We start from the raw sequence: 23734 nt of genomic DNA, 5'->3' as shown, positions 1-23734 counted from the left end.
GACTTCCAAACAGTTCTTTTCAATCAGTAAATATCTTCACTTCAATGACACAAAAAAAATTAAAAAACCACAGGAAGCAGGATTTGATGAACTGTATAAAATTCGTTCACTTATTGATAGACTTAATATGCAATTTGATTCTGTGCCAAAAACAGCTCGGTTGTGCATTGATGAACAAATGTGTTCAACAAAAATGTTGACAAAATTTCGACAATATATGGCCGCAAAGCCCCATAAATAGGCATGAAACTTTTTGTTTTTTGTGACTCGAATGGCTTTTCGTACAGATTTGAAGTATACAAAGGAGCTGGCGATAATAAAGTAATACCCAATACTCCTGATTTAGGATCAACAGCCAATGTAGTCATAAGGTTGTCAAGTACAATTCCAGATTTCAAAAACCACATATTGTACTTTGATAATTTTTATACCTCTCTGACACTTCTTGTTTATTTACGAAGCAGAGGAATTTATGCATTAGGAACCGTCCGATCTAACAGAATACCCAACTGCAAGCTGACAAAGGAAGTGGAATAAAAAGATAAAGAACGTGGATACTCAGAGGAGTTTGTTGGCCGTGCCTTTGGAGTAGACATATCTTGTGTTCAATGGAAGGATACAAAATATGTACGACTGGTATCCACGTATGCTGGAATTAAGCCATTTAAAACACTAAACAGCAATTCACAACCCTTAAAAATATGCCGTTATGATCGGAAAAATAAGTCCTACGTCGATGTAGACTGTCCTAATATAATTAAAGAATATAACCGCCATATGGGTGGTGTTGATTTGATGGACAGTTTACTTGGTCGCTATCACATCAGAGTTAAGACCAAAAAATGGTCTTTGCGTTTATTTTATCACTTAATTGATATGTCGATAGTAAATTCATACCTCCTTTTTCAGCGTTTTCATGGAATTAACTGTAAAGATATTTATCATAAAAAATTACCAAATTTTCATATTGAAGTGGCTGATGTACTTTGTCGTTATGAGGAGACCTACGCCAAAAGAGCTGTCGGTAGACCTCAGAGCCAAAGTCCACAAATACAAAAATTGAAGAAATCGTATTATCCACCCGATGACATTCGTTTTGATGGATATATGCCTGACGTTTTGAGCCGCAGCGGCAAAAAAGTATGCAAACTTCCGGGATGTAACTCCGAAACACAAATGTATTGTACTAAGTGTAAATTAAATCTGTGCCTCTCAAACAATAACAAATGTTTTCAAATTTATCATCAAAACAATAAAAAGAACTGAATAAAATTTCAAGTAAAATCATCCTCTAATAAATGTTTTTTATTACGTTACCAGGCAGGTCCGCCTTTTGGCGGTCATCATATTTTCTCACCTGGAAGGAAAGTTTAGATTTTTTTTTAACCTTTTAACATTAACTTATGTTTTATTTAGCCAAAAACTATAAAAAAATATTTTTTTTTACTCGAAAAAAAATTGGCCGGTTATAGGGTTAAATAAATATCTTAATCTATCGGTAATTAATGGTATAAAAACAACAGAGGCCATTATGTCAAAAATCCAATCAATCTACCCTCTACATTTCGCAAATTACAAAATTCGTTTGACACAAATAGTAGTCGAAGATATTACTAATACCAAGACCCAAGATAAAATAGTAATCGAGGAATATAATCGTGCTCACAGAAATGAAAAAGAAAATAAGCTACAGATTTTGGAAAAATATTATTTCACCCCTATGCCGAAAAAAATCAAAAAAATCACAAAATTATGCAAAGTTTGTAAAGAAAATAAATATGATCGTCACCCAAACAATGCAAAATTGGGAGCTACACCCTTACCAGAATATCCATACTATTCACATAGACATTTTACATAGACATTTTCTCAACAGACAAACATAAAGTATTGGCTTCAATTGACAAGTTTTCCAAATTAGCCATTATAAAGAAAATAGACGGGAAAAGTATAGACAGTATAAAAAAACCCTTAAGAGAAATAATATTTTACTTTGGAGTTCCGAAGGCTATAGTTTTCGATAACGAAAAGACATTTAATTCTCAACCAATAAAATTCATGTTAGAAAATGAATTCAGTATGAAAATATTCACTGCACCACCCTATAAAAGCGAGGTGAATGGACAAATAGAACGGTTCCATTCAACTATATCAGAAATTATGAGATGCTTAAAACAGGAACACCCTGATAAAAATTTAGACGAATTAATGGAATGGTCTGTAAACGAATACAACTATTCTGTTCACTCTGTTACAGGAAAAAAACCCGTTGACATATTCTTCGGTAGACCTACCCCAAATGCCACTAATAGAGAAGAAACTATGAAGAAGGTTCTAGAAAAATTAAAAGGACCTGCAATATCATAACAAACATAGAAAAGAAACTATTCACTATAGAACAGGAGAAAAAATTTTTGTTAAACAGAATAAAAGATTAGGAACAAAACTTTCAAAAAGGTACAAAGAAGAAATATTTAAGGAAAACAGACATTCCACAGTAAAACAGAATCAGGCAAAATAGTCCACAAAGATCGTTTAAGAAACTAATATAATGATATTTTCTTTTAGATCACTAATTTCCGTAACCCTTCACATCCTTTGCTATGCTTCGGTTGAAGTACTCGATTACTCTCAATCCGAAATCGTTACCATCGAAAATGGCATCGGGAAAGTGTAGTCTGGAACTTACAGGATCCTTCACTTCATCAACCTTACCGAATACTCCATAATTCTAGATGACATAAATACTCACCTCACAAAAAATATCCCACCTTCTCATCCCTTGCACCCATTCATTGCAGAAGAAATTAAAACAACTAATATTACTATCAACAATATAACACCAAAATATAGAGTAAAGAGGTCATTAAATTTTATAGGATCAGCATGGAAATGGATTGCGGGAAATCCCGACCATGATGACCTTGTATCGATCAATAGTAAATTCGAAGAAATCATAGAAAACAATAATCAACAGCTTGTAATTAATAGAAACGTTTTTGAAAGAATTAAAAATATTACCCAAGTAAGCAACAGCATATTAAAAACATTACAAAATAGCAATGAATTTCGAACCTCACTAACACTTCGGTATAAATTTAAAATTGATATAATAAAAGAAGAAATTGAAAACATTAACAGAGCAATACATCTTACCAAAGCAAACATAATAAACAGTTTTATAATATCGAATGAAGAGGCTCGCAAGATAAATGACATATTTATTGAAGAAAGATTCTTTGGAAAAATCATTAAACTTTGCAAATATTCAAATCGCTATGAAACAAAATTTACTAATTTATGGAATAAAAGTACCAAAAACAAGGAATGAAGTCTGTAAGTGCATTTTAATAAAACCAATAAGCAAAAATGGAACAATTTTGAAATTAATATTTGAAAACGTTTTGAAATGTAATGAAAATTACTATGGAGTAGCAAATGATTGTATACAAATAAATAATATAAAAATATGCAAACAAGACCAAATTGACAAATTTACAAAATCAAAATTGTATTAAAAATTTGATAGGAAACAAACCTTAGGATTGTATTATTACAATTACTGAGCATGTAAGAAACATTGAAAAACTAAAAGCAGGATTAATTTTACTAAATAACTTTCAAGGAAATTTAACTATAAGTAATAATGTAACGAGACATCTAAATGGATCATGTTTAGTAAAATTTTTTAATGAAACAATAAAAATTAACAATTTAAACCTTACTGCCTTAGAAGCTCACGGCCTGAGACCATTGCCAGCATTAATCCAATCGAAAAATGGCCAAAATCACTATTCAAAACGCGGAGGCGATTCATATGCCGACAAGGAAAGTTGCAAGGCATAAAAGTCTTAACGATATACCATACTTTTAAAGACCAATCAGGGACGATTGGAATTTCGGAGGGAGGAGTTCACACAACATAAATTCGCTGACATCAGTGTCTGCATAATTAGGAGTCAACTTACAATTGAGACTCCTATTACACTTTTAGCTTAACGGAATGCGCTACACGCGCATCTGCTCTCCCAATTATCAGGTAGTTGAGCGAAACACGCGCAACTCTAATTTTGATGACTAGGCACTTATAGGGCTCGGGCTTAGCTTCATAATAACCAACGGTAGAATTAAGTTTTCAGTTTTGTAATAAAGCTCAACATAACACATAGTGCTGCCAAGTAAAAACATATTGTTTTATTTTATGTTATATGTTTATGATAAATAAAGAAAAATCCCTTGTATATATATTTTTTTCCTTTGCATGTATTTATATCACTCAAATACTGCTCTAAACGCCCTAAGTTGCTTATAAGCAACTTTCAATATCTTTTGATCGGATCACGCTAGAAAGCTAAAACTTTTCATGGCGGTAAATTGAGCCATTTTAAGTCAGAAAATCAAGAAAAAAATTTTTCCGGTAGTTGGTTTAAGTGCGGTCCTGAAAGGGTTAAAACGCAATAACTTCACTTCCAATCAATGAAATGTCATGAAATTCTCACTGGACAATCGATAAAGATAGCAGATTCTAACGCACCAGTCGACATATAGATGGTGCCGCCAGGGGGCGCTAGATTCCTGTTTACTTTGGAACGCCCCTTGTAAATCTATATACTGTGAGCGTCGAAAATAAGTAAACAGCAATTCTATCAATATTAAAGTGTTTATTACAACGCAGTTTTTAATATATGGAATAAGCTTAATGCGTTTTATTTGTTCATGATTTAGCTATTAGCTTGTGATGATCAAATAAAACACGGCTATTATTAATACCAAGTTAAACTCTTATAATGTAAGCCTTGAATTCTATAATAAAACTTTTATTATTGTATTAAAGACTGCGTTGTAATAAACACTTTAATATTGATAGAATTGCTGTTTTCTTTATTTTTGACGCTCACAGTATATAAAAGAAAGTTGTGTTAGTTACACCATTTATAATTCAAGAATCGCCGAGCCGATATGGCTGAACATTGGTGAGGAGGTAACTTAGAACCAGGGTAAAGACATACGGTACTGTTTATCCCTTTATGCTTAAATTCAATACAATTCATAAATGCAAAAATTATATTTCAAATCATAAGCAATTGTTCAAAATTCTTGTAAGAATAATTTGAAAATTTTAGTAATTCAAAAATATATGGGTTATACATGGGTTATACGTACTGATTGTCGGTGTTGTCGATGTTGTGTTTGCCAGTGTGCCAAATAAAATAAAATTATTAGATTTCAATAACCATTCAAATTTGTATATTTAAGACTATAGCGAACAAGTGTGATGTTAAATGTGTGGGTTTATACAATTATTATTCAACTTGAGGGTTATTTTTAAGTATAATATAAATTTAAAAAAAAACCTGATGTGGTTAATTTTTCCCTCGTTGATGAGCTGATGCTGCTGCTGATGTTGTTGTTGTAACTGCCAATGCTGATTTGCTTGTATGTCCGTCCGCCCTGCTATATCTTTTTTTTGTGTCTTTCTGTTTGTTGGGTTCTTCGCCGTTATGTTGGTGCAGTTGAGTGTATTTTGCATTGTCCTCTAATTCGTATTTAGATGAGTTAGGAGGACAATGCAGGGATGTTTTCATTTGGTATGAACACTGATTGTGCATCTGAACCAGCCAGTTTTTATTTTAGGAGAACCCGTCAGATTGTTCCTGAACCACACATTTTTTTTTAAGACAGACCCATCAGATTTAATAAAAAAAATTGGCCTTGACATTTTCGTCATCAAGGCATTGCGGAAATTTTGCTAGATTATGGGCGAAGGACGCAAATGCAGTCCGTCAGTGTCGATAAAAAGGTCTACTACTACTTCTACTTCTACTTGATAAAAAGGTCTACTATAATTTTAGAGATACAGAAATCTTTGCGAAGCAGTGCAATATTTAAACGGGAACGATATATATGTATATGCGTACAATTTCAAACTGATCCTTCCTAAAAAATAATAAAATTGCTAAATATTGGGAATGGTTGACTAGAACTGCAACCAAATACGTAGTGGAATGGATTAAAACTGGCTCAGTAATCATTTGATGAATAATATACCACGTTCATCTCAAAAGACTGATGCCATAATCTTGCCAGCCAATTTTTTTTTGTCTTTTCACGCTTGGGAACCGTTTCATAATATGCAGTCTACTAGGCTGACTGTCGACTGGACTCCGTTGGTTTCACTGGTGCCCAAGTTCAACAGTATTTGTCCCCCAAAAACCAATGTTTTTTTAACACACGAAATGCTTTTTTATTTTTTTTAGTAAACTAAAACGAGTTGCTTCACCCAATTGCTATATATCCTTTCCTAATATTTATAATCTAACTAATAGAAATTATATAGATGGCATTAGTAATACTATATATGTATCAGGCACAGTAAAACGTGGACGGGGCCTCTAGTATTAAAAATATAAGTAGAAAATTCTTTCTAAATCGAAGAAATACGTTCTTTAAATATTTGAATGTTTGAACTTTAAATGTAAAAATCCAAAAAATCGTAATAGCCTTGACAGACTGCAGCGTTAAGGGGCTATACCAGTGTGACACTTTCAAAAAAAAATTTTTTTTGTTTTGCTTTTTTCGATAGCTTATATATTCAAAAATATCCTGTGAAATCGGCGAGGTCGTATTTTAAATAGTTTTTGAATGGCAGCGTTCTAAATAGCGACCGCTCAAAGGTGCAAACATATATAAGTGAAACTTTAAACGCGTTTTTCTCGAAACGACATTTTTCAAATTTGCTGACATTATAACTCAACGAGAAATTAACCGATCGACTTCAAATTAAAACTGGATATAGTTGAATACATTTGCTATACAATAGACTACGATCTTTTTGATTGGCTGAAAATTGTCAATTTGGCATTAAAAAAACGACAATTTTTTTCGTAAAAAAACGATTTTTTTTTTTCAAAATGGCGCCATTTTCTTAATTTTTGATATTTTTCAAAGATCGTAGTCCATTGTATAGAAAATATATTTAAGTTTAATAAACATTTTGAATTTTTTTGTTTCAGCTACTCAATCGACCGGAATCATGCCAGCAGTTGAGGCACTTTTTTTTTTTGGCACTTCCGCAGACAGCACATTACTCCGTTATTTTTCAATATTTTTGTAAAATTTTTTTTTTTTTAATATAGCTAAAAATATACTTTATTACGTCCATAGAACGTCGAAACATTCAATCTAGTACTTTCTTTTAAAAAAATTCACGAAAATCGCCTAATTTTTCATGCGTCACACTGGTATAGCCCCTTAATTCGCATTAACTGCAAACAAGAAGTTTTATATCACAGTGTTATGTTATGATGCAGTTTAAAAAATAACGTGTTGATATGTTTTTGTAATATAAAATGGTTTCGTAAAAATTGGTCGACCAACAACCGAATGTTTATCTTCTATCCATTTTCTTTGAAAATATTATAAAATGACAATCAACTGTTTACGAGAGTTTCAAACTTGCATAGCCGCCGTCAGTCTTCTACAACTTTGGATTTGATTAAGTGCGCAGTTAATCCGAGTGAAATTTCCCAACAAAGAATTTCTATTAAATTTTGTGTGCGGAATCAAATTTCTGGTGCCGAAAAGTTCAAAATGGCTTAAGGTGATAATTGTTTGTCGCGATCAGGTACAAATTATTTAAAGAGGGTCGAGAATGCGTTAACGATGAACTACTTCCAAGACGGCCATCAACATCAACTGATGATGAATGCGTCAATAAAATAAAGGAGTTGGTGCTTGAGAATCAAGGATCAACAGACTTACTTCTTACTGGCATCGTTGGAATATCGGAAAGGTCAGTGAAAACCCTTTTGAAGGATCATTTAGACCTAAGAAAAGTGAAAGCTCGATTGGTTCCAAAATCACTCAATTTTTTCGAAAACCAGCGACTATCAGGGTGTCAAAACGATTGTTACTGCCGAATTATTACCGAAGTGATGCACTTCGAATTCCTTCCGACCGGTTTAAATGTCAACAGAGAATACTGTTGGTCATGCGTCGTTTGCACGAAGCTATCCGCAAAAAGAAGCCGGTATTTTGGGCCGACAACTCTTGGTTTTTGAATTATAATAATACACCGTCGCATACTACATTGGTTCTTCGTGAGTTTTTCCAATTTTTAACCAATATGGTGCCGCAACCACTCCATTCACCTGATTTAGCTCTTTGTGACTTTTGACTTTCCAGCTAAATCCAGCGACGGCTCTAGGGATACCGGTTTGAATAAATTAAAGACATTAAACGTAAATCGTTATGCGCATTGAAGGATATTCCGGAAATTGACTTTAACAACTGATTCGAGGATTAAAAGGGACGATATAGGTTTTGAAGAATAAATTAAGAATTTCTAAATTATGAACAGTCTTACTATTTTTTGCTCAATGTAGTTTCTGAGTGTATTCTGGATAAGTCGGAATTTAACCTGCTACAGTACCCAGAACAAAGTTGCGCTAGGGTCACTCTTCATTCACGCGGCAACTCGAGCTCTTGTTCTGTGATGGGTAGTGTTTGTACATCAAGTACGCCATTCACTGGTAGGGAGTCAGTGAGGATGTTGATATGGTAGCTCCACTGTGATGCGTATGCCGTCAACATGTTGGCTGAATATTCGCCTGATGCTCCTGGGAAGTGACCATGCAGGTGACTGCAGGAATGGTTTGAATGGAAGACATCAGGAGACATCCAGTATAGTCTAGAGTGGGGCGTTCTGAAAGGATTGCAGTTTCTCCATCTGTCCTGCTGTTTCCAAGCGACCATATTGGGGAAGCGTAATCGATGACCGACCGGCCGATTGAATTGTATGTGGTCACGTCTTCATGTTTTTGTTGCAAGTGCTGCCGGCTAGCGACTTGATGATCTTGTTTAGGGATGTATTTAAACAGAATAGAACAGCAATGGGGAACTTCAAATCAGCCTATATATACACTAACGGTAATGTCCATCATTTTCCTGTTCATTTGAGAAATAGAGATTACATGGTAATTGACCCTCCTCGAGTCGGTCACTTTAGTTTAACGATTGGTTGGATTTAACATTTGCTCCATCTTCCTCAGCTTTGCGTTTACGTCCAAGCGAATTATTGGACTGGTCACAGTAGCGTGGAGTATGACCACTTTTTGTACAGTTGAATCATTTAAATATACCAAAGTTTCTGTAAATTTTTCCAGTTGTTTCTGCTTCTTTTTCAAGAAATTGGTGCACCCAGGTGTGACCTTCGAATTGTACTTTATGAGCTTCAAATATTTGTTTGCTAACCTGAGATGCAGTTTCCTTTGTCAGAGCATACGAAACGGTTTCCACAAACTTCAATTTTGGACATGCTAACGCAGCGAATTGCGTAATGTTATCTGGTGTTTCCTTAACGAAGGTCTGGGTTTTCATGTCTCCGAGGAACTGCACATGTGCATAAGCTAAGAGAGCTAACATCTTAATCTCTGTATAAAACTCCTGGAAATCGGTTTGGAAAATCTGGAAGGTGGAAGGAGGAAGAGGCTGTTGATATATTTGGCCGATTTAATTGTAGCTCGCACAAACGATCTTTCAATTCATACACTTCAGTTTTAATTTTATCCCGCTCTTCCGAAATCTGTAAGCACGCTTTTCTGCTATTTTAAGGTTACTTTCAATTGTGAGGAAATACGAGAATCTTGGGCTGCCATTGACATTGCAGGCAAAATCATGTTTATGTCCATAGTGTTAAAAAGCATAGAGTCTCTTTTTTCTTCTATCTTCGTTGTCTCTTCCTCTAATTACAATTTAAAGATATATCCTTCGACAAAAATGTTTTCCGCCTCCATGGCCTTTCGCAACAGTGACTGTTATTCAGTTTTTAATCTATTTGTCGGTAATTCACGTTGCTCCAGCTTCTTTTTCAGTTTTCGAATCTTCAGATCGTTAAACTTTGTCTGTAATTCAGTTTTTAATCTATTTGTCGGTATTTCACGTTGCTCCAGCTTCTTTTTCAGTTTTCGAATCTTCAGATCGTTAAACTTTGTCATTTTCATAAAATTATTGTTAATCGACAATCGCACTTCTGACATAAATTGTAACGGATTTCTCGATAAATCGTTTTCCTTGTAACTTAGTCATTAGTTCGATCATTGGATTGTTGAATAAAAGTCGCAATGTTATGGCCATATCTTTCTTTATTACGAGAGGACCCGTCCACGCTTTAATGTGGCTGATACAAAGATGGTACTACTACTACCATCTATATGATTTCTAGTCAGTCCCTACTTTTAAAAGATACGTATACAAATTTGGCAACTGAGGAACCTATTAGTAAATGAGATATAGCATTTTGGGTGAAGCAACTTGTGTCAGTTTACAAATTAATCAAAAAGCATTTTATGTGTTAATAAGGCACTGCTTTTTGGGGAAAAAATACTGCACCAGAGAAATCAACCTTAGTTATTACCTCATTGTAGTTTCTAGCAAACCTTACCGCTGGTGGGGAAAGAGAATTTATTCATTCGAATTTTAATTTTGTGTTTTCATTGCTTATATACTATTTTAAAAACCTTACCTTATATAAATAAATACATATGTATGTATGTGTATATGTTTGAATATATTGCAGCATATTTAAGTTGTTTTTAAGTGTACAATACAATACATGTGTGCGTGTGTTTAATCCTATCTCATCTGCAAATGTATGACTAGTAGTTTTATTATTATTGGATATGCATTGCATGTAAATGAATGTGTCTGTTTATGTACATATGTATGTATGTGTGTTCAATATATTGGAAAATATAATTTCGGCTTTGCTGATACTAAGTAAGTAAGCATGTTCAATGATTTTCTGTTTCGGCACTGTCATATGCACATACATACATACGTATGTATGTACCAGAGAACTGCAACGAGTAATACATTTTTTTATCATATTCGATTACTGATCCGTTATACTGCGTTCAAACGGAGACTTTTTTGTCGTTAAATATCGGCAAATTTTCTTTTGTTGCGGCGACTCTAGTCGAGTTTTTTTGTCTTCCATTTCATAAAATGTTTTCAAATGTTTGTGTTCAGCTACATGGGACTAAGAGCATGTTGCATAATTCGTTTGCATATTGGAATGGTGGTCTCACATTTTGCTCACAAGAAATTACCATGAATGTGGTAGAACAAGTATTAAAATACCCGTTAATAATATTTTTAAAGACAAACTTATGACGGGAATTTCCTAATGTTTTGAGAAGTAATTTTTATACTCATTTTTTTCTATTCATTATTAATCATTAATGAATTAATTACATATATAGTTTTAAATAAAATACTTTTGTGGTTAAAAGAAATAAATATAAAATCATCTTAATATTTTTATATACATTTGAAAAAGTAGAAGTAACTCCATTTTTATTATTATTAAAATTCATTTATATTTATTATTACCTTTAACACTGCTAAATATTATTAAATATTTAAATAAAAATTTTTGAGAATCTTATTCTTACATTTATTTACAGTTTTGTAAAATATTTCTATTATTATTGTGTTATGCATATTACATACAAAAATAAATTATAAAATTCAAATATCCGAAATATCATATATATTAATTTGAATACAAAGAGTACCACCAGAGCTCGAACGACACTTTTCTTCGTCGTCCCCTTGGACACAGAAAACGCTTTGGGTGACAAAATAGCCCGTGTGTAAACTGGCACTGGCTGATTCTGTCAGTGTGAATGTGAACGGAGGTCAAAACAATAATTAAAATAAACACAAAATTTAAAAGTATTTGATGAAAGGATTTGTCATGTACTGTATCATCGTATTAATTTTCACTTGAAAATGATTACAAACATTTATTAAGTTTAAATCACTTGATTAAATATTGAAACATCAAACGTCAGTGTTTTTAATGTACCATTAAATCATTATAACTTTTAATCCTTCTAAATGTAGGATGTTTTTATTAATACTTTCCAAAACTGGTGTCTGATCTGGCTATGATGCCTAATGTTATAAAAGAACGCTCATTTTGAGGCGCTCTAACACTGGAATGAGTTGGGGATCCTTTATCTCTGTTATACATGATTTGCTTGTAAATCGTACTCATATTTTTATGAATGAATTGTCGCCCGTGTTGGGGCTGCATATTATATCCATATGTGCGCATCGAAATCATCCAACGTCTGCTCATATTCAAAGTTCATACATTTTAAACCAAGTATGCTTCACATGTTGGAATCAATTCTACATTAGGCTAATGTCAGAGTGGAAGCGAGAGTCGATACTATAATCTGGCTCTGCATGTGTCTTCTTATGTAAATCGCTCAAAGTTGTGAAAGTGGGAGCGAGCACCAAAGCGGCTTTCGGCAACTCCAAGAGGGCAAAATTAATAATTAACTTGCTGTAGTAACTTGCTTGAATGCTCTTGGCTATTATTAATGTTTATTTTTTACTCTTTACTATTTTGTATTTTTATTATACATTTTTCTATTATATTCGATTATATTCTTAATAAAATTGTACCAGATCTATAAAAAAAATTGGACAAATTTTATTCCTATTCCACCGTGTGAAAAATTTAATTGTGTAGTTAAAAAATTTTATCTGGATCTTGGCGCAGTATCAAATTAACTGTTTATATTTCTTTGTTAATGAATTGGATATATTTAAAGAGATGTTAATCACACCTCGCAGCCGCCTGGCTTTGCCGCTTTCCCTCTGACATCCTATTTCATCGATCTTCGCTTGAATTATTATCGCTTCAGTCGTCGTATCGCTTCTCGCTTCCGTTCTGACATCAACCTTACTCGATTGGTTCGATTAAAACAACCGTCGTAACGCACTAAGCTGATATGATTTGATATGAACCGAAGTCGAACATACCATTCACTCGATCGTGATTGCCGAAATTGGGTATGATGAGCCGAGTTGATTTGATTGTATTTTCGGAACGAGAGTTTGATCTGACTTAATCATACTCTTTGAAGCTTATCATCTCTTTATGTTAAAAGCCAATATAGTTCATAAATAAAATAATTATATCTATCACATGTGTTAAAAATTCGTGCAAAAACTCTTTGAACATTTAATTACTTAAAAAAAAATCAAAAATAAAAATAAATAACTACTTCAGCTACTTCAAGAGAACAGAAATTTTTGTATGTGTACATACACACATACATACATGGATTATACTGATAGTTGATACTGAACAAGACTATTCTTTCGCACAGAAAATCGCATTGACTGTTGCATCGCCAGGTATTACGATTACTTTGTAGGATTATGGGCGAACGATGCACAAGCATTCCTAACAAACCTAACGCAACATCTAACATCACAAAATAACAGAAGTGCTGCAGTGTTGAAAAAAGTTCAATAGAGATTGACAAATGTCTAAGCCTTAATTCTTATCTGAAGTGTTGAAACACTTCAATTGACCATTAATATGAGCGAACAATTGCAAACTAATTCAGCCCTAGAAGTAATACGTTTGTAAGATATTAGGAATATTTGTTAATGAAAATGAAAACGAATGTACGATATGAATATAAATAGAGCTGAATTAAAAATGTTTATAATTAAAAACCATAAATATTACTGTTAAAAATTAAGTATGACCTAGACTTTTTTATTATCTCTAACATATTTGAAATTTACTTATTAATCATTTTCAGACTTTTTCGCTTTCATTAATAAATAGAATTAAGAATAAATAGAATTGTACTATATTGAGTTTATAACTAATTTATATCTTAGCCACTACCTGGTAAAGGTAGGATGCCTTTTATATTTCAGGATTTGGCAACCCTAATGTGGCAATCTGGCATCTCACAACTTTGTCGTAAAATTTGACATTTTTGATGTTATACATAGTCGAACATACCATCGCTATTTGTGTTGTTTACAGTAACTTAAAATATTCATATCGATCAAAAAACGGAATTAAAACGCAAACATTTTTGCGCAATTATTTTTACAACTTTCGTCGTGGATTAACTCAGCAACAGAGCGTCGATGAACCAGCATACATTCAATAATGCATGAACATTTGATTGTAAATTTTTTTTTGCGCTTTGGATAATAAAAAGCAGTCGACTGTATGGGTTTTTCAAAATAAGCTGTTTCCAACAAAAGTTGCTTGTTTTGCTAGAAAACAACAACAATACTACTAGAAAAACGCAGAGCAGTAAATGTTGAGTGGTACACAACCATTTTTTGCCAGTTGTCTTTCAAGAGGCGGTTGACGCCTTCAGAACGCTTGTTTGGAGACGCCTCAATCAGAGGGGCAAAAGTGCTTCGACACAATCACATATAAAAGTGTAAGGCAAACTACGTAAATATATTTTATATGAACTATGCATGTACATATGTACATATATACAAATGAACGAACAAACCTTAAGGGGGAGCCTGCTTTAGAGGCTTAAAAAATTAGATTTTTTTGAGGAGTTTTTTGGGAGGGAAATAAATAATTGATTGAACCGAAATGTCTAGGGCTTATAGTTATATGTTTGAACATCATTCATAAAGTTTTCGGATACGAAATCTTTGATATTCTACCTTTGAAAAGCAATTGCCCGATGCATCTCGCATGTGCATTTGTCGGACGGCGGGCAGGATGCAGGTCGCAATTTCTGTCGAAAACAAATTCAAAGAGATCCATATTTTTTAATAATTTATCTTCTAGTCAAACTAAAAAAATTCCAAAAAAAATTGGAAAATGTTAAAATTTTTTTAGAATTGAAAAAAAGTGTTTTTTGACCAAAAAATTTGATTTTATGTTGTTTGAAAAATATGTTCAAACTTGACTTCCTTAGTTCTTTTTATTTTAAATAGAAGATAATTTATTGCCAAAGAAAATAAACTTTGCCCCAATTTCATACGACGTTTAGTTTTTTTCTATTCTGCCCGCCAATTAAGAAAAATCGTAAAAATGAAAAACCGAAAAATCGCCCGTCAAAGCTTTCGCTTTCTGCCCAATTGCTCATATATTATATCTGCTAGACGCTCGGTCACTATTTCCCTTTTAGCTTCGAAAATATTTCAAATTCTCGTCTATAACTTTGGGGACATATTCTTAGATTTTTTTTAAAGAGATTTAAGCAAAAAAAATATCGTTTTTTCTAAGCTTCTAAAGCAGGCTCCACCCTTAATATAACGGAATTATTAAACTAATAAATAGTTGCATAACACTGACATTAAAACTATAAATATAAAACATCAAAAACAATATTATTCAATTTTGTTAGTGACCAGAAAATCTTTTCATAAATGAATACACGGGCTTTTATAATAAACTAACATTGCCGGGAGGTTTATTAGGGAAAATAAATTGTGTATTAACAGTAAAAATAATGACTATTCACATTTTATTTATAGAGACAGCCACTTTTAAAGGAAATTGTAGGCGCCTGAACTGGAATGGTAAGTTTGTAGGAATCTTTGAGCGCCATGATAGCTCTTTCGCGCAACCACTCCTCGCGCGAAGGGTCTAGACTCCTGATCATTGAAGAGTTGTTAGTATTCAACTGTAACCTCTCTGCTTTAGCCCACACCAGTGAAGCCTTGAGGCCTGCATTTATCTCGTCTTCCGCGGTACCTCTCTCGATAATCGGCAACGTCTGCAGGAATCACCATTCAGAAAGACGACCACTCCTCCCATTAATTCGATTGCCCCATATGTCATGCAAGCTTCGATTCGGTTCTTCAATCACTCGCTTGTGTGACATTGTGCATTTGTCCCACATGATCAATTTTTGCACCATTGCAATAGCAATGCACCGCCATTACTACTTTTGCTGATGTTGCAAATGGGCTCTTCTTCATCTGCAAGGTTCAGCGGGAGCTTGAATAGTAATTGTGCGGTTCTGCCACTACTTAACAAGATTGCGCGTAATCCGGAGGACGCAACTGCCAGTGCAACCACTTTGTCTTATCGCAACTGTGCCAGCAGTAAGTTCAGTAAGAAAGTTTTGCCGGTGCCCCCGGCCGTCGTCTTCAAGCAACCCTATTGCCTATCATGCTTCTGGGAAAGTGGTCCTTTCCTGTACGTCTATGATTTTAAGCGCTTGAAAACTGGTTGGGTTTCTGGTTCTAGTCAGCAGCAAACGTAAACAATAACACCCAAAGTGTGTTATGTGTACGGTATAAATTTCATCCAGGGCATCTAAGGCTTTGACACCAGGCAAACCGTCGATGGGTGCGCACTGCTCGTGACGCATTCCACGTGTAATACCTTGGCCTTTTACAAGGAACAACATCCGAGTAAACTCGTTTTCCTAACACAAGCGGAAAAAGTAGTCAGGGTGGTAAGTGGCGGTGATGCCACTCGGTCTTGCCGAAATTGCCTCTATACGAGCTCGCGGTTTGGAAGATGCACCACCAAGATGTGGCTTTGGGTGCCTTTCATGTGACGGTAAATGAAGTATTTTTCACGCTGCTTCGCTACTACTTACATATCATCCCGTTCGAAATATCTGGACCTCATCCTTTGTGTCGATCGTAACTCTCCTGTATCACGGTGAAAATGGCCTGGCCACTGCAAAGTGGTCGTTGTTAATATGAATGTGTAGTTTATAAAAGACACTCCTTTTATTATTTTTTAATTATTACAATATATTACAACTTATAAACAAAAAACCAAAAAACAAAAACGTAAACAAATTTTATGTCACAGCTTATTTCATGCAGTGTACTTTTTTACTAAAAATAAGATAAATAATTTATTTAGAACTTGTTTAATACTTAGTATGACATCTGCTAGTTTTTAGTACAGATTTTAGTCTAGGTGGCTTGGAGTTATCTAATTTTTTTGTTCCAATTTTTTCCACTCTCAATCGGATAAATGTCGGGTGACCGCACCGTTGGATTCATTAGATGTGGACAATTCCGTATTACCCAGGTCTGCACTATTGACGAGTTGTATTTAGGATCGTTGTCCTGATAATACCGGAAATTTTGACGTATTCCAAGTTCCTCACCACTTTGGATTAAATTTTATTTTAAAATATTAAGGTACAATGATTTGTCAAAAAATACAAAGAACAAATTTCCAACCGCGGCTACAGAATACATGCCCATACCATAACACTGCCCCCACCATGTTTAACAACGGGTTTCCGCCACATTTAAGCCATTCCATCTGAGCCCGAGAAGGTTAAATTTGGACTCGTCACCAAAAATTACAGTGTTCCAGAAGTAAACAATCCTTGGTTTTCAGCTCCCTGGCAAATGCAACTCGGCTTAATTGGTTTTTTTTTTGCTAATGAATGGCTTCTTTCGGGCTACTCGGGCATTAAAGTCGTTCCCACGTAGTACCCGACGCACAGTTTCAGCACAAAATGATTTTCCTAGCTCCTTCTGAATCTCTGTAGTTAACTTTGGAACTGATATCGTCGGGTTTTCTAAAATTTTACGCACAATTAAACGCCCGTTACGTTCATTGAAAATTTTATTTGATGCGTTTCGGCCTTTCTTTTGAATGTGACTTTCATGTACGAAACGCTCAATTATATTTTACTTAAATTTGCTATCTCCGCAAATTTTCGCTGTTATTTTCCATTTTTGAAATAGTTTATGACCAATTCCCGCTGCTCAATCGTTGTACGGGGACTCATTCTACTGAAAGTAGTACACTGAGAACTCGATACATAAAAACACACTAAAATTGGTTTCAAACTACTACTGAATGACAGCTTTAAGGATTAGAAATGCCTAGTACCGTTCTCCATGCAACTGGCTTTCTCTATAACATAGACAAGAGCGTGCATGAAAATAACTGTGAGCGAAAATTCCTGGAAGGCACCTGCATTTCATGCCTTTGTGGATGTAAGACTGTACTTCCACATACTTTACTTTGCTTTTTATATTGGCAAAGCATTGTAGAATATACATATATTCATCAACCTTTTTTTAATTGTCATTATTTTCCATTTTAAGGCAATATAAACTGATAAATTTCATCTGCATGAAATAAGCTGTGAGCCACTGTATATCTTTTAAAACACTGCTTAATTTGATTGTTATCTTAATGTTCAAATCAAACCAAAGTGTGTTTTTGTTTTCGTAACAACAAAATAGAAAAAAGGAATAAAAATATAAATCATAGACGTAATTTTGTTACAATTATGTATTATTTGTAGAAGAATTGGGCTTAATAAATTTTCAAAAAATAAAAAAATCGCACAGAATTATGTTTACTACTTTGAAACCTCCAAAAGAATGCAAAACGATGGCCACTGAATGACGTATTTGGAGTCTAAACACCGCCAATCGCAGAACAAAAGCTCGATTTATCGCCTGAAACAATTTCGTTCTAAGTATTGCAGCAGGCAAGCTCCTACTTATCCAGAATAGTATCTGGCATACCCAACTTACATATGTCCTGCATGCAATGAGTCCCACCATGATACTAATTCTACCTCTCAACAGCTCGTTATCTGGACATACTGGTTAGTGGCTTCGGCGACAGCTAACTTATTACATTCCCCCCAAGTTCCAAAGGCCTTGACACTCATTACGAAAACAAAAACAGGGGAAGGCCACGAAAATCGAGAATTATTCCGTGTCGAGTTGTAGAAAATAACCTTTTCAAAAGGTTTTCCCCGAAAAGTCGCAATGTTGACAAAAATACAGCGAAACAAGCGGATGGCAAAAGCTAAAATCATAAATTGAACAATTTTTTGATCCTCCATCTAGAAGGGAAATGTGGCAACCCCGCAAAACACAGAAAACATAGACAGTGGTGTTGTGGAATCTGATAGTTGTGCGAATCAGAATTGAAACCGATAAAAAAAAGTAGTAGGTGTCATAAATTCAGATATTATTAGTTTGATATTCGAAACAGAATTTGTGTCGGTTTTGGGTGTCAAAGAAAACAATTTTATCGGTTTTGCTTTCAGAAACAAAGCAAGAAGATAGTCGCTCACAGATTTGAAATGTGAGTTAAGAAATCAAGTTAATTTATTATTTCGAGTTAATTTATCTTTATTTCTATAGGGGAAAACATAAGTATAAAACACGAAATGTCTTAGTTATTCAGTTTTTGAGAAAAAAGGCGGGATATTTAAAGACATTAGATTTACAAAACGTAATTTAACACCCAAATGCGTCTTTATTCATCCGATAAATGTATCTCTTAAAATCGTTTTTTTTTTAAATCTATTTTTGAGAACTTATTAAAAACTTTAATAGGATTGCTTCCAAATGTATTCATTTGCAAGTTATGTCACATTAGTAAACAGCTGATTCGAATATCCAAACAGATTCTGTGACACCATTGAAAATCAAAATTGGTTTGCAATTCTGACAGCTAGGCAATTCCGTCTTGGATTCCACAACATCCCTGAGTGACAAAAATAGCAAAAAAAGCAATTCTAAAATATTTTTCCGTGGCTCGAATAGCGGCGTCTATAAGCATATATCTTTATATATAAAAATTACGTGTCACGTTGTATGTCCGCGTATTTAAGAATAAAGGCGAAAACGTTTTTGTCGGTATAAGAATCCAAAGGATTTTACTTGAGATTTAATTTTGAATATGTTTATACAAATAAATATCATTGTAATAGCGAATTTAAGGCTGCTTTCTCAATGTCTGGTTACCAGTCTTTCTGTCCAGTTAATAGAGTTGTTCGCTTATTAGATGTACTTAATAAAAATCACCAATGTGTATGGTTAATGGAGATGTCCGCTTAATAGGGCGTTCATTTAATAGAGCTTTCACTATATTCTTTATTTATGAATTGTTTTACCATCCTATCTTCTCAGTTGGTTCGAACTGGACACAGTTCACTCGTAATTTATGTTAGATGTTTGTGTAACAAATGCTGCTCTCAGTGCTCTTGCAACATGTTGCTACAGAGCATAATTTTGTTCACTTAGCGGTTGTACGTATCACCTAAACTTAATCGAGATGGATATATGGTTATTGACATATGTATATACATATACATAAATGATCAGGATGACAAGACGAGTTGAAATCCGGGTGACTGTCTATCTGTCCATACGTTTATCTTGATGAAACTTGATATGTGCGTTCCTTGGACGAGTTCGGAGATGGGCGTAATCGGAATATTGTCACGCCCACAAACGCCATTAACCGAAAACTTACAAAGTGACATAACTAAGCACTAAATCAAGATATAAAACTTTAATTTGGCGCAGGGAATCGCAGTAGCAAGGGCCACCTGTGGGCAAACAAATAGTTTTTTTTCTTTGTCCAAATTCTAAGTTAAGGTTTTAACTAAAACACGTATCTTTTCGCTTAAGATGATCCTGTGAGGAGTTATCCTGCCCACGTTGGCGCATCTTTTTTCCGAGGTGTAATCGGAAATGGCGTCGAAATGACCGAGTTTAAAATATTTTTTTTCCAAAAATTTCAGATATGTTTGTAACAATAAGAGGCACAATTCCGATTTCTTTGGCGCCGCGATCTGAAGGTACCGTTGGAAAGAGGAAGTCCTCCTGATTAAAAAATATATTTTATATACATATACTTAATTATATTATGGGTACCGCAAATGCTTAGTTTACGAGATTCTACTTTAGAGTTCAAAAATTTCCAAAATTCGAAAAATTCAACAAGTTATTTCACTACATTTAACACTATTTATGCACATTTTCCCCTTCAAATTCATTTAATTAAACTGTAAACATTTAAACGAATTCACAATTTACACTTTTTGCAGGTATTGTAAGTAAGAAATTTATAATTTAAATTATGAGGAAATGCAGCGCTGCCATATGATAATAAGCAAATATGAGCGATTCGCTGAAGTTCCTCTTTTTCACTATAATTCCTCTTTCTTTATTTGGCAATCTTAGTTTTAATAAAAACAAGCGTCTATAAATTATATTTCAAATTAAAATGAGTATAAACAATCTTTCCCTGCATATGGACATTTTCTTATTTAAATTTAATAAACTAAGTAATATTAAATAATAATATTATGTAATAAAATACTTAGATTCAAGTACTACGCTAAAGTACTTCGGCAATGCCATTTCATAACCCATAATTGACGCTGATTTGAAGGCTGATATGTTGAAATAATCATCGCGAAAAGTGTGCGACCTTCAGTGGCATGCGAAGTAGCTATCGCATCGTCCATTGTTTGATTTCAGTGATGTTCCAGCAATTGTAATTGCTGATATGCTTTTCAAAAAGTTGCACACACCGTACCACTCACAGTACGCAATAACTCAAATGAAGTTGAACCACGTACATTAATCAATACCAACCGAAGGTAGAAGCAATACTAGTTTTCCGGGTGGATTGTCTAAATTCGTCCTAATGCATTAGTTGGGAACACACCTGGATGTCCATCTACCGGTTGGCCTTGCTTTCTACGTAACCATTTCTTCGATGATGCATTCCATGTATAAAATCACGGCATTTCCGAATAGAGCAATGTTCTCGCAAACGGATCACTGACGCAAGTTGAGAAAAAACTCGTCAATGTCAATTTTGTTGTTGGCAGTGTTTCCGCTGGCTGCACTGTATTCTCTGGGTTGAAATACACTCTTTCGAAAGTAAATATCTTACAAAACCATTCAAGGCTAATAACCGCTATCTTGTTTACTTTGGTGACGTACTTACAAACGTATTTTATAGATTTCACTAAACTGCAATACTCAAATTTGATATACGTTTTGATTGTGAATAAGACAATAGTGGTGAATATAATACGATCCATGTGTGGTCAACTTCGATATTCACTCCTCTAAATTGAATGCTGAATGTTCTGCCATTGTTGTCTGGTGAGCGACGCCGATACAATGGATATCCATTAAACGACGTGGATACTGTTTCGTGCATTTATTGTCAGACATACAAACCGAAGTGGGATTGTGATGTACGCAAGGTCCATGAACCATATTGGTTTTCACCACTTCGTATAATTCTAGTTCTATCTCTGGATTTGATCTGGTGTAACCTCCATCCACCATCCAAAGAAGAATGTGTGCGTGCGGCAAACCTCTTTTTTGCCCCTCAACAGAGAACATCCAGCATCTAACAGCACCATATAAACATACGTTGCTTCTAGATAAAGTCCATCAAACATCGTAGCTGTTGTTGCCGTGCTGCGACATGGTGACGATCTTTCTGATTGATCGCGATTCAATATTTCTGTAATCTATAGCCATTTTGCATTGCAAGTGAATGTAACAAACAAATCCGTCCATAAGTCCGCACGTATGTCATCGCATCCTGCGAGTTCTCGTCCATGCGCTTTGGGTAGCCAATAAACTATACAAGGTGCGTTCCAAAGTAAACAGGACTTAGAGAAAAACAGAACAAATGGTTTTTTCGCCAAAATCAATTTATTTTATTGAAAATAGTCTCTTGCTTTAATACAGCTTGCAGCAAGTTGGCCGGTATGGTCGTCAGTATGCCGGTGCACGCCTTTTGAATGGCCTCTGCCTCTGCATAACGCTTTCCTTTCATGGGAAAATACATTTTTCCGAAAAGGAAGAAATCGCACGGTGCCATATCAGTGAATTCGGGGAGTGGTTAATGGTTAAATTGTGATTTTTGGTCAAATAATCGGTCACAATGATGTCCTTCGAATGTTGGATTCTGAGCAATTTTGGTCGTCAGTCAATTTGTGCGGAACAAACCGTGCACACACCTTTTAAGCCCAAATGTTTGGTCAAAGTGCGATAAATCGATGTTTTGAAGATGTTGAGTTCCACTTCCATGAATTTCAATTATGATTTCGGCTGATTTTGGATGAATTCACGCACGGTTTCTATGGAATCTCCGGTGATAACGGATTTTGATTAGCCCACATGTTGATCGTCATTAATGTCCTCACGACCACTTTGAAAACATTGAAACCACTCGTGTGATCTGCTACGGAATAGGCAATCATCGCCAGAAACTTGTTCCATCAATTGAAACATTTCGGTAAAAGTTTTAGCAATTTTAAAACAAAATTTAATGTTGGCTCTTTGTTCGAAAACTTCACTTCCAATAAATGAAATGTCATGAAATTCTCACTGGACAATCGATAAAGATAGCTGATTCTAACGCACCAGTCGACATATATGTAGATGGGGCTCTAGATCCATGTTTACTTTGGAACGCACCTTGTACGAAGCAAATCAGAAAATAATATTGATATGAAATAATTATAAAAGAAAATGTCCAATCAATTACATTTTTTACATTTATTCGTATGATTATATTGTTGCGTGTTCAGAGACTGTTTTTTGCAAGTGTACATATATAAAGGATGAGATTGACGAGACGATTGTAAATCAGTTTGACTGTCTGTCCGTCGTTTCATCTGCCCGTCCGTTTATCTGTGGGAGCTGTAAAACTTGAGCAAAAATTTAAATAATGTAATGAAACTTTGTTCAAGCAATAAATTTAGATATAAAACTGTAATTTGGCGCAGGGGATCGCAGTAGTGACACACCTATTGGCTAATAATCGGTTAAGCTAAAATCACCAAACTTGCCTCGGAGAAGTGCTTTTATTATCTGTTGTTGTTTCAGGGGTTATTTAATGTTAGGGTCTATTTTGAATAAGTGATATTAATACGAATTAAGCCAAGTACATGGTATAGAGCTTGGTCCTGTAAACCTCGACCTCGTCCGTTGACATTATTTAACATTACAAAAAAAAGACAAGCATAATTATGAAAATGATATAATGTTTTTTTATTTTATTTTATTTTAGAAATATACAATTGACGAATAACATATATAAATATATAGGATGGATACCTTCGATGTGTCAGACCGAAACAGGTAAGTTAGTAAGTTA

At 34.4% G+C, this 23734-nt stretch overlaps 1 protein-coding gene across 6 annotated transcripts in view; it reads left to right on the top strand.

Moving 5' to 3' along the window:
- LOC126765943 (adapter molecule Crk) overlaps positions 1 to 23734 on the top strand; it is a 155976-nt gene that overhangs the window by 79042 nt on the left and 53200 nt on the right. For 5 of the 6 annotated variants that reach the window (XM_050483686.1, XM_050483690.1, XM_050483689.1 and 2 more), the window contains one exon: positions 23648 to 23718. In XM_050483686.1, the coding sequence (XP_050339643.1) occupies positions 23687 to 23718 (32 nt within the window). In that variant the 5' untranslated portion in view covers positions 23648 to 23686. Of the gene's footprint in view, positions 1 to 7463; positions 7793 to 23647; positions 23719 to 23734 lie in introns of those variants that run through there. The other variant, XM_050483687.1, reaches the window with a different exon arrangement.

This window comes from Bactrocera neohumeralis, unplaced genomic scaffold (genome assembly GCF_024586455.1).
Source record: "Bactrocera neohumeralis isolate Rockhampton unplaced genomic scaffold, APGP_CSIRO_Bneo_wtdbg2-racon-allhic-juicebox.fasta_v2 cluster11, whole genome shotgun sequence".
Classification (NCBI taxonomy): domain Eukaryota; kingdom Metazoa; phylum Arthropoda; class Insecta; order Diptera; family Tephritidae; genus Bactrocera; species Bactrocera neohumeralis.
The sequence above is the reverse complement of the archived record's forward strand: the minus strand, read 5'-3'. Positions and strand labels throughout refer to the sequence as shown.